Genomic DNA, 12,467 nt, shown 5'->3' with positions numbered 1-12,467 from the left:
AGACGGTCGCACATTAGATTATGCACGACGTTAAACCTTTCATAACCGTCCTCGCCGGACCACCGTAAGCACCGCCGCTAGTGCCACCACTTACACTCCTCAATCTGCAATAACTTCAATTTACAATAGCATAACTTTTACTTCCACCTTTTTCATTCACTTCAATTACTTCAGTATCAAATAAATTGAGGTAAAAACTTCAAACTCAAATTTGTTCTAAATGCATACCAATATCATTTTCTTTGATTAGTTTTGTTTATTTATACAGTAGAATGTTTATAATTATTATATCTATAATATAGAAATTGATTTGCTATTGAAAGATTTGGTTAGGTTAAGTAGTTTTTTCAGTGCATATAGTTCAAATCAAATAACAGATTGACCATGAAGGCATGTCTATACTGCGTCTAGTATACTTATGACTGCTTATAAATTATAGTTGCTTCTCTCTTTATCTTTGTAGCACCTATAGTGTCAGTGTTGGTGTTTGAAACCAATAGTGACAGTTCTGATTATATTTAATTTATTCATTTTTTGAATTATTACTGGTGTCAATATGTCGATTGTCAGTGTCGTGTTTCTGGTGTCCGTGCTTCATAGCTTTTAAGTGGTGGTTGTTAAGTTATGTTTGACACTACGAAATTGGAGACTAATTTGGGGTTTTTGATTCCAATTTGGTAGGGACATATAAGAGAAACTATAGAATTGTATCTTGAGATTAATGAGTTCTATAGAAACATGGAATATAATTAAATATTATGACGTCGATTGATTCCAGTGTTGTTAATATCGGATCGCGGAAAATATCGGATCACCAAAAATCCGATATGAGAAATATCGGATATCGTAACGGACAAATATCGGAAACCACAAAAGCGATTAAAATAAATAATTTTATATAAAATAAAACATGAAACACATAAAAAAGCTACTTGACATAAACAACTTTTAAAAAAGTTTACTTAAGATTAAACTCAATGAAAAGTTCTAACAACCAAGTAGGTCAAACTTCAAAATTCAAAATGACTTAAAACGTAAAACTAAATAGTTCAAACTTCCAAATAAGTAATAACTACTAGTAGTTCTTCTAAGCATAACTTCTAAGCTTCAAACTTCAAAATAAGGAATAACTAGTAGTTCTTCTAAGCATAACTTCTAAGCATAACTAGTGATAAAGGTCTAATTATTCCCCAACATAATCATTGTCCTCATTTTCCGATAGTGAGGCATATCCTTCAGCTTCTTCAATTGAATCATCTGAAATAATATCCTCAAATTCTTCTTCTGATTCTACAAAAACAGGATCTTGCTCTTCAACCACATGTTGCTTTCCTTTCCTAGATGCAGCCGACTTCTTTGTTTTAGATGAAGTGCCAACAACATTGGGGTTTGGAGTTGCTTTTCTCTTTTTAGTTGTTTGTCTAGTACATCTTGTAGGTTCTCCAACACCTGATGCTCTATAAACAGCTTCCCAATTATCACTTCACCTCTTAAAATACTGTGCACCTTCACAGCCCATTATTAATTATTATGTTAATATCCATACTCTTCACCACGTAATTATTACTCCACCTCTTCAAATATTGTGCACCTCTTCACCTCTTCACAGCACATTACTAATTATTACTGTCCATCTTTTACTGTCCCACCTCTTCACCTAGCCTACTTTAACCTTCCACTTCTTCACATTCAATATTTAAATTATTTTTTAATATAACTTGTTAAAAAAATAATCAGAAAAAAATAATTTCTGATATGGAATCCAAAACCGGTATACCGGTATACGGGAAAACGGCCGATATGCGGAGCGTCGCGAAATTGAAACGGAATATCGGATCTCGTATCGGAAAGGCAAATTCCGATATGGAAAACCGGTATATCGGCGATATAACCGATATTTGACAACACTGATTGATTCATGTAGCTGACTCTACTAAGTAAGATAAAACTTGGTTGTTGTTGTTGTTTGTCCCTGACGTTTATACAAGTCACATCTATGCTGTCAAAATACTTGACTAATTGATTTTCTTTTAATATAGATTTGTTTTAGTAGTTCTACCAACACTCAATAGTTCAACCTCGTTACCTTGACCGAGTCAATGACAGTCTGAGTTTAGTAACACTCACTTGAATGGCAGGATATCAGTTATTATATGCGGATTGATTTTCCCGGATAGTGGTGATACAAACCATTACTGTTACTTTTCTTCTTCCTTTTTATCTTTCACCTGAAATTCAATTCCAGTGACCTTCTAAGCAGCTCCACCTTTGCGCCAGCCAAGGCTCATTAACCCCCTACGTGACTACGCACTCTAAGAAGAAGATAGTAAGCATGTTTGCTTGTTGTGGAATGAGAAGCAAGTGATTTGACAAGTTTTTACATGATTTGACAAGTTTTTAATTTTAGTGATGATACATATGTTTGATTAGTTTACTCCATACTAATACTATACTGCATTGTAAGTTCAAACCATGATAATAAATTAGTTATATTCTATCTCACCGAAACATAACATTTTCTTCTTCAGGGTTATAGTAGTGACTATTGAATGGCTGCAACAAGGACTCGAGTAAGTAGCTTTTCTCGTAACGTGTCGACTGGAACGTCTCAGAATTCAGGACTTAAGCATGGCCCTAATGGGACAACATTTATATCGTCTGGGATTCCAGATCTCGACAGTAAATATCTCTTTCACTTCCTTCAACTAGTACATTTATCAATTGAGTTATTTTATTTGTGTATTTTTATGGCTGATTCTTTTTTCTTTTTTTTTTTTATAAAAAAATAGAGATTTTAGGTGGTGGCTTTTCTCTTGGTAGCCTTGTCATGATTATGGAAGATGCTGAAGCACCTCATCACATGCTTCTATTGAGAAATTTTATGTCTCAGGGACTGTTACACAAACAACCACTCTTGTATGCTAGTAGTGCTTCTAGAGACCCTAAAGGGTTTCTTGGTACTTTGCCTGCTCCAGCCTCAGCCAAAGAGGAAAAAACTCGAGATCTTACTAATGTACTTTACTTTGTCTGTTGCACTCTGTGATCATATGTGTGTGTGTATACATAAACTATTCTTAAGTTTGTCGTGGTTGTGAAATTTGTTGATTATTACACTATTAATTTCAGGAAAAGGATCTGAGAATTGCTTGGCAATACAAGAAGTACTTTGGCGATCCTCAGTTAAATATCAACTCTAATAATGGTAAATTTGTTCATAGTCTTCTCTTATTGTTTAATCGTGTATCGATGTAATGTTGAGAGTGAATAATTCACATCTTATTGAGTTGAATAATACTTGCATTGCTCAGGTGCTCAACATGATTACTGCAATGATTTTGACTTGCGGAAGCCTCTCGAGCGACATTTTTATAGTGGCAAGAATGCAGATTGTGTCAGCATCCAAGATTCTACAAACCTCACTTCTCTTCAAGATCAATGTGCTGGATTTCTATCTCAATTCTCAAGGTGTGGAGATCTATAGCACTATTTTTGAAATGTACTTTTTAGAGATATAGGATTATTCCTAGGTCTCGTTATAGCTCAGATTTCAAGAGAATATGTTCTTGCCAGTATTCGACAATTTATTTACGTTGTTACACCTGCTTGAGTTAAGTTTTTGCTAAAAGATATAGAGTAGGAAAAGTTTAATGTTGGTATTTGAAGTGTTGGCTTGATAGAAGAGATGGAGAATGGTCAAATAGTTTTTAGAATTTAGAAGAAAGGGAGAGCATGGATAAAGTTATAAATCTAGGAGGAGACATCTAGGTGTATGTAGTCTATGTTAGAACTTAATATGCAACAAAATATTATGATACCATTTGATCAATGGAACTGATCCCGACTAGTGAGTAAAGGCTTAGTTGCTGTTGTGCATCTGCGCTGAAGTCGCGTGTTTTGAAAATGCGTCCATTTTTTATCATTGGCCTTCCAAAGTGACTTTTAATTTGTAAACCAAAAACTCCCTCCAATGTCATTCTCTTCAATTCGTAATTTAAAGGTCAAATGAGATTTCAGTATTAATGTTTTGAACGATACTCATTTCCAGCTCTGGTGCCGCCTGCTCGAGTATTAGATACAAGGCCACATTATCAGAAATACAAGTAATTAGAGATGAACATTTTCTATGAATTTAATTGAGTTGTGACAAAGACTACCCTGGTTGTGATGCATTAGTTATATCTATGTAAATTCCTTCCTTTCTATTCAAAATCTCATTCACTAACATTATGGACGGCATCGGCAGAAATGAAGCCAATATTTCCTCTGCTGGCCGTATTGCAATTCAATCATTCTGTTCTCCACAATGCAAGTATGCAAACATGGTGAGTCATATGCTTTTTTTTGGTTACATGGTTCTTAACTCAGTTTCTCATTTCGCCATATGTTGAGTAAAGTATTTATCTCATGTCACATGATCCTTCCAGCTATTGTGGGCTGTTTTTCTTTCCTTTATAAATGCTTAATACTTCTCTAATTTGAAATGTGTTAATATAACATATTGTTATTGCAGGAGTGGCATATGCTATCGTTTATTAGGTCCCTAAAAGCCATGACGCGATCTTCAAATGCTGCTGTTGTTGTAACATTTCCACCTTCACTTCTTTCTCCATCTTGTTCAAAAAGATTGCAACATATGGCAGACACCTTACTTTCTGTCAGAGCAATTCCAGGTTCATAATCAAATTACATAATTCGTTGTTTATTAATCAATTAGCTCAATTTTCACAACTAGACTATATATGTTTCAGATGAGGATAAAGATATGGCAAGACTCCTCACTGGTTACCAAGACATGGTTGGACTTCTTAATGTACATAAAGTCGCACGGTTAAATACACAGGTTATATTCTTGTTTGATGTTGATTTATTTCTAAATAGCATTATTATGTCGATTTTGTGTCCAGTTATATTGCACCATTTTCATCTCTTCACACACAAACACTGTTTTCTAGAACCTACCATGTTCTATCTTTTTGTTCAATCTGAACAAGCTTATGTTGATTGTAGTTTTTGAAATTGCAGGTTCCTGTGATTCTCGAGGCAACAACATTCTCGATAAAATTGCAAAAAAGGAGGTATTTGATTCTAGAGTGTTTAAATCAAGCCCCTGTTGATGGTTCAAGTGGGAGTTCGTATAACACATCTGGTAGTTGTTCTGGGTCAACTAAAGCAGGGTCACTTGATTTTTAGAATACACTTTATGTATCTTTAGAATATGTTTGGACGAAGCATTTTAATCAGGTGATGTAATGTTTTGATGAAATTTAATTTTTGTTTTGATACAAAAATGAAGAATTGTTAAAATGATGGAAATTTATGGAGTATTTTATCTAAGTCAAATTTAATCATTTTGAAATGACACAAAAAACAAAAGAATTTGAAATTTTCATACTCCAGATAATGTATTTGTTACTATTATCTTTAAATTTTGCAAATTGGTCCTTATATTTTCTAAAATTATAAAAGCCACTTAAAAAAATTTCAAAAAATTACAAATCAGTCCTTAATAATTTTTAAAATTTATAATTTGGTTCTTCAAATTTTAAAAATTGCCAATTGGTCCCTACTTTTTAATTTTTAATTTGTTTCAAAAAAATTAAATTTTATAAAAAATGACTCCAAAAATCTAACAATAAATCATCTTAATACTCCATCCAAACAAAATAATTCCAAAAATATAACAATGAATTATCTTAATACTCCATCCAAACAAAATAATTTTAAAATGAATGAATTTCAATTGAATCATTTGAATTGTTTTGAATTTTAAATTTCTTTAAAATTTTCAATTACCTCATTCATGGATAAATCATTTTAATGATGTAATGTAATATTTTGAGGGAATTTAAAATGATTTGCACAAAATTTATTGTTTGGATACAAAAATAAAGAATTGTTAAAATGATAGACATTTATGGAGTATTTTATCTAAGTTAAATTTAATCATTTTGAAATGGCCGAAAAAATCAAAAAATTTGAAATTTCTCTTATACTTAACAGAATGTATTTGTTACTATTATTTTTTCAAATTTTATAAATTGGTCCTCATATTTTTTAAATTTACAAAATTGACTCCAAAAAATTGTAAATTATTCTTTTAGAATTTACAATTTGGTCCTTCAAATTATTAAAAAGTGCAAATTGCTCCCTACTTTTCACTTTTTTAAATTTGTCCAAAAAATTTTAATTTTATAAAAAATTACCCCAAAAATCTAACAATGAAATATCTTAATACTCCATCCAAACAAAATAATTTAAAAGTGAATGAATTTCAATTGAATAATTTGAATTGCTTTGAATTTTAAATTCATTTAAAATTTAGAGTGTTTTGGATAGAGCATTTATCGAAGAAAAATAATTTTTTAAGGGAATTGAAAATGATTTGACTAAAATTTATTGGTTGGAAAAAATTTGGAGAATTGATAAAATGATGTAAATTTACGATGTATTTTTTCCAAGCTAAATTTAAGGAATTTCAAATGACACCAAAAAGTATTGAAAGTTAAATTGCTATTTCACTCTATATAATGCAAAAGTTAAATTGTTTATTATTAATTTTTTTAAATTGCAAGATGGTTCTCATATTTTATAAAAAAAAATTAAATTCACCCACAAAAATTTTTAAAATTGTAAATAAGTCCTTAATAATTTTTAAATTTTACAAATTAGTCCCTTCAAATTTTCAAAAGTTGCAAATTAGTCTCTATTTTGTAAAATAGAGTGTGTAAGAGTGTGTTTGGATGGAGCATTTTAATGAGGGAAAGTAATGTTTTGAGGGAATTTAAAATGATTTGAGCAAAATCTATTGTTTGGATACAAAAGTGAAGAATTGTTAAAATGATAAAAATTTATGAAGTATTTCATCTAAGTTAAATTTAGTCATTTTGAAATGACACCAAAAACCAAAGAATTTGAAATTCCTCTCATGTTTCAAAGAATGTGTTTGTTATTATTATTTCTTTAAATTTTACAAATTGGTCCTCATATTTTCCAAAATTATAAAATTGATCCAAAAAATTTTCAAAAAATTGCAAATTGGTCCTTAATAACTTTTAAAATTTACAATTTAGTCCTTCAAATTTTTAAAAATTGTAAATTAGTCCCTATTTTTTCATTTTTTAATTTGGTCCAAAAAAATTAAATTTTATAAAAAATGACACCAAAAATCTAACAATGAATTATCCTAATACTTCATCCAAACAAAATAATTTAAAAATGAATGGATTTGAATTGAATCATTTGAATTGCTTTGAATTTTAAATTGCTTTAAAATTTCTAATTACCTCATCCAAACAATAAATCATTTTAATGAGGTAATGTAATGTTTTGAGGGAATTTAAAATGATTTGCACAAAATTTATTGTTTGGATACAAAAATGAAGAAATGTTAAAATGATAGACATTTATGGAGTATTTTATCTAAGTTAAATTTAATCATTTTGAAATGGCAGAAAAAATCAAAGAATTTGAAATTTCTCTTATACTTCACAAAATATATTTGTTACTATTATTTCTTCAAATTTTGTAAATTATTCCTCATATTTTTCAAATTTACAAAATTGACTTCAAAAAATTCCAAATTATTCCTTAGTAATTTTTAAAATTTACAAGTTGGTCCTTTAAATTTTTAAAAATTGCAAATTGGTCTCTACTTTTCACTTTTTAAAACTTGTCCAAAAAATTTTAATTTTAAAAAAAATGACCCCAAAAATCTAACAATGAACTATCTTAATACTCCATCCAAACAAAATAATTTAAAAATGAATGAATTTCAATTGAATAATTTGAATTGTTTTGAATTTTAAATTCATTTAAAATTTAGAGTGTTTTGGATAGAGCATTTATTGAAGGAAAATAATTTTTTAAGGAAATTGAAAATGACTTGACCAAAATTTATTGGTTGGATAAAAAATTTGGAGAATTGATAAAATGATGTAAATTTACGATGTATTTTTTCCAAGCTAAATTTAAGGAATTTCAAATGACACCAAAAAGTATTGAATTTGAAATTGCATCTATAATAACTCAAACAAAATCCAAAATCCCAACTTAACACTTAGTCACGATGTCGGATGATCCGGCATAGGACATCTCAGTTGATAGAACATTTTGTTCAACATAAAGTCCAACATATACATTTTGCAGTTTGAACATTCTATCTAACATGTAGCTGTCTAATTCGTTTTACTAAAATTTATTCCAATCATACAATCTTAGAGAGAAGTTCCTTAGCAAAAACATCAAGGACCTTCAAGCAATTGGAAAAATCAGAGGAAGACTTACATTCCAAAAAAAAAAAAAGGAAGTAGCTCCATTGCTACTTTGAGTCTAAAAAGGACTAGAAAGGAAGCACCACTTGTTATCCTCGACATTGAAGGAATCCGGGTTCAAAACAAACTTCAACATCTATTAGCATATTTGATCTCTTTAACTTAACTATTATACTAATAATCGTAAAGGTTTTAGTTTGATCAAAGAGTTTAAGAAAAAAATAATAAATTCTAAGATAATGGTAGGAGTGATGAAAGTGAGGAGGTTTCCACTCAACCTATACCTCCCAAATATTATAACAACAGGCACGTCAAGACTCGTCATCATGTTTTTCATTATTTGGTGAATCTGAGCCACCTGAGAAGCCATGGTCCTAGTCTCACTGACTTCATGAACACAAGTTGTCTTCTTTTGAATAGAGACAACAACAACTCTTGTAACTGGCCTTTGGTAGGTATTGGTTGTAATACTTTCAATCAACTTGTACACGTCTTCATATGACTTAGATATCAAGGTTTCACTACCAAAGGCATCAAGCATGTTTCTTTAAGAGGGAACCAATCAATTGTAGAATGTCTCTAGTTGAATGCACATTGGTATCCCATGGTGGGGACATTGTCTAAGAAACTCTTTAAATCTTTCTCAAGAATCAAATAAAGATTCACCATCTCCTTGTCTAAATGAAGTGATCTCGTTCATAATCTTAGCATTCTTGACATGAGAAAATTACTTAGCTAAAAATTTTCAGCTAAAGTATTCCACGTGGCTACGAAATTTGGCTCTAGAGAGTTCAGGTCACCAATGTGATGACAACCAGTCTATTCTTAAATATATTATCCAATGGAGTTGCACCATCCATATTATCTTCTTTTATTACCTTCTCCTAAGATTTCATGTTAAATGTAACACACCCTTTCTCATAACCAAATCTTTTACTGAATATCTCACTCATAAAACTTTCAATAGATCATAAGACCAACACTACTAAACAAAGTTCAAGTAATTGGAAATCATTTTACAACTTTCCTTATAAAGTGAAAATACTTCTAAGTTTAGTGAGGAGAACAATTTATAAAGTTGACAAAGATGATCCAAGAAAATGTTTCATTATTTGAACGTTGGTCTGGCTTTGACACTAATTTCTTTGTTGATTATGATTGTAAGGGAAAACTCGTGCAAAGGATACCATGTGTAGGAATGGACATTGGGTCGATTTCGGGCCCAAATGTCCATCGTGTCTAAACTGCGAGTGACTTATATGGAGACTTAATTCCGCCCATTTTCTTCATACGGTTTATGCAGGTAATAGTTTTAAGGGTTTGCAAATTTGCAGGTGGGTTCATTCAGTGAAAGAGGGACAAGACAACAAATAATCAGAATACATAATTGGTAAAAAAATTCGGTATAACAAAACCTCGTCTATTCATCAAAATTTCAGACGACATAAATATGCTAACGTGAAGGAATATTAAATTGGGATTTGGAAATAAATAGAATAAGGCAATAAAAAAGAGGATGAGAGCGCTTGATTTATTTGCTTAGCCGATCTCACTATGGTTGATTGACCCATTTTTATGATATATAAGTTAAATTATACAAAATATATGTCACACATTTTAATAATATATTCAATTATACACCAATACTTTTAGCAATTTCTTTTGAGAAATGGAGAGGATCTCAACTCTATGTATTGATTTAACGGTTAGCTTCGATTTCCATTGGTCAAATTTAATCAATCGAAACGCCCATACAAATCCAGATAAAATTGCAAATATATACCCGCACACCAATTTCAAACTGTCCATTTTCTTAATTCTATTACGATTTATGCGAATTTTATCAGTCTGCGGTTTTCTATCCACCTCTAATCATGTGTTAAGGATAGTGTCTTATTTTTGTTCAAGGAAGGAATATGAAAAAATGAGCGTTTTGTGACTACAAATCCTATAATATAGAGTGAATAAGCAAGGGAAGTAAATAAGAAGTCAAGATACTCAATAAGAAATTTACGTAACATTATTTTACTTTGAGAATTATATCATATTCATCAATTTAATTGATATAAAATATTTACATATTTTTTAAAAATATTTCAATCTTAAAAAAAGAATATAAAATCTATATGAGATCAGACATTCATACATACTATATTACGAGAATATTCAAAGTATATATAAAATGATGATTTATTTCGAGAAAATAAAAATATTAAATTAATATATAATAGAATAATACAAATTTTGCTTATAATATATTAGAGCAAAAGCGCATGATACATTTGATATCACCCTATACATAGCGCATGATACGATGAGGCATATATACAGTCAAAAGAAAAATTTCTTTTACATTTGACAGACAATTGCATACCTCAAGACGTGCCAAAATCACCACTCCCCGATACTATCGGACGTTCTCGCTCGCCACGCAGAAGGACGTTTTCACAACTGTAATTATATGACAATAACAAAAACCATGCCTTTCAAACGGGTACGTACGAAAACCAATTATTTTTTTCATTCACCACTAGCTAACGGAAACTATCGGATATTCTTACTGGCGTGACTGAACCTATTTTTTCTTTCATATACCCCATTCAATATGGTTTTGTTTTGGCCAAAACATATACTCCTTTTAGTTTTTCATTCTTATGCTTATAAAATATATCATGCATCTAAGAAACTAAAGTAGAAACTGAAATTAAAAAAAAATTATGTAGTAATTTTTTTCTATTTTAATCGCTCATCCAATTTTACAATAATAACTATTGATGTTTAAAAGATGGCTTAATGCGTTCTATGGTCCATTTATTTAATTTAATGTTTTGTTTTAGTTCTTAACTAAAATACATTACATATTACTCCTTTACAAATTATTCTATAACACAAAATGATATGATCTTTGCCGTTAAATTTGTTTAAGAAAAAAATCTTAACTTTGACTACGTGGCAATGTTGATGGATATTTAATATTCGACATGACTTTTTTAGTTTTATTACTTAGTTATTTTTAGTTTTATTACTCAAATAATTTTTAGTTTTGACGCAATATTTAAAAACACTTCCAAATAGAAACCCTTGGTCACACTTGTAGATAGAATGGAAGATGACGACGACAAAGAGGATTGACGAACCTAAAAAACGACAAAGGTTGTTGAAGAGAGACGAATCCCATTGAAGGCGTGCCTTTATTGTCCATTTCCACTATTCTAATTTCAACATCACATAATACTTTGGTATTTTGGATCAATCTCTAGTCTTGATATGGGCAGCTTCTTAGTTCAACAGATATTAGGCATGTAGTTGAAGTTTGTTCACATGTTATTGTCGAAGCCTTGCATGTAGTCGAAGCATGTCAAATTGGGCCCAATTGTTAGCTTTATTCTTTAAGTTAGCTTGTTGGTTAAATTAGTTTGTTGATTAAGTTAGTTTAATGATTAGGTTAACTTGTAGTCTATAAATATACTGCTCTCAGGTTGTTGAGAGAGGGTTAAGAGCTGGCGTGGTGGTTTTTCCAATAGTGTTGGTCGTAGCAACCCGTTAATGACAGAGTTATGGGGGGTTTATGAAGTTATGAAAAGGGTGATTGTGCAAAGTTGCTTGAAGGCAGAAGTGGAATCAGATTCTAAAGATGCGGTGGACATCATCAATAAAGTTACTAAGAAGAAACTTGTGGATTGTAATTTGGTGCACCAAATTCATAAGTTGATGGGGAGAATGGAAAGTGTGGAGGTTATGCATATTTATAAGAAAGCTAATGGACGTGCAAAATTTGATAGCCAAGCAAGGCAAGGAATTAAAGGGTGACTGCAAAGTTTTTCATGATATGCCTAGCTGGCTTGTGAGGAACTTTGAGAATAATAGGAGTGAAACTCTTTATCCTGGAACTCTTTATCCTAGAGAAGTTGTTTTTTAGTTTTTTACTTTCTTGGATTTACACCCTCCATGATAAAAAAAACATAAACATCACACGACCTTATGTTATTTAGTTCTTTATAATTATTATTTTTTCCGTTTTTTTGATTTTTTTATATTATAATTATTCACTATTTGAAACTTCTCATGTGCCATTAAAATGAAATTATAGTAGTTTTTAATTATTTAGGAGAAATTTATACAAAATTTTAAGGTGTCTAAGAGTGATGTGTCAGCATAAATTAGCTCACTTAAATGTATAATAATATATATGCATAT

The 12,467-nt window shown here is 30.5% G+C and overlaps 1 protein-coding gene and 1 non-coding gene across 3 annotated transcripts; both read left to right on the top strand.

Annotated features, from left to right (window-relative positions):
• Positions 1-33: 33 nt before the first annotated feature.
• LOC131616109 (elongator complex protein 4) lies at positions 34-5,268 on the top strand. 2 transcript variants are annotated; one of them, XM_058887355.1, is made up of 9 exons: positions 34-190; positions 2,529-2,679; positions 2,790-3,013; positions 3,127-3,202; positions 3,309-3,465; positions 4,244-4,322; positions 4,511-4,670; positions 4,749-4,840; positions 5,023-5,268. In XM_058887355.1, the coding sequence occupies exons 2-9, from the start codon at positions 2,550-2,552 to the stop codon at positions 5,188-5,190; spliced, it is 1,086 nt and encodes a 361-aa protein (XP_058743338.1). In that variant the 5' UTR covers positions 34-190; positions 2,529-2,549; the 3' UTR covers positions 5,191-5,268. The 2 variants fall into 2 exon arrangements, with proteins under 2 accessions (XP_058743338.1, XP_058743339.1); XM_058887356.1 differs by having other exon boundaries at positions 36-190; positions 2,537-2,679.
• Positions 5,269-8,869: 3,601 nt separating this feature from the next.
• LOC131621157 (small nucleolar RNA R71) lies at positions 8,870-8,976 on the top strand. The gene has a single exon (XR_009289485.1). It is a non-coding gene; the product is annotated as a small nucleolar RNA R71 (small nucleolar RNA).
• The last annotated feature ends 3,491 nt before the right edge of the window (positions 8,977-12,467 follow it).

Source organism: Vicia villosa, linkage group LG7 (assembly GCF_029867415.1).
Source record: "Vicia villosa cultivar HV-30 ecotype Madison, WI linkage group LG7, Vvil1.0, whole genome shotgun sequence".
Lineage (NCBI taxonomy): Eukaryota > Viridiplantae > Streptophyta > Magnoliopsida > Fabales > Fabaceae > Vicia > Vicia villosa.
The sequence above is the reverse complement of the archived record's forward strand: the minus strand, read 5'-3'. Positions and strand labels throughout refer to the sequence as shown.

What these genes read in the sequence shown, in the direction of transcription:
- LOC131616109 (XM_058887355.1), top strand. Translation starts at nt 2,550, where the DNA reads ATGGCTGCAACAAGGACTCGAGTAAGTAGCTTTTCTCGTAACGTGTCG. An exon ending in AAACTCGAGATCTTACTAAT is followed by an intron (nt 3,014 to 3,126) that starts GTACTTTACTTT and finishes TATTAATTTCAG; the next exon opens with GAAAAGGATCTGAGAATTGC. An exon ending in AATGCAAGTATGCAAACATG is followed by an intron (nt 4,323 to 4,510) that starts GTGAGTCATATG and finishes TTGTTATTGCAG; the next exon opens with GAGTGGCATATGCTATCGTT.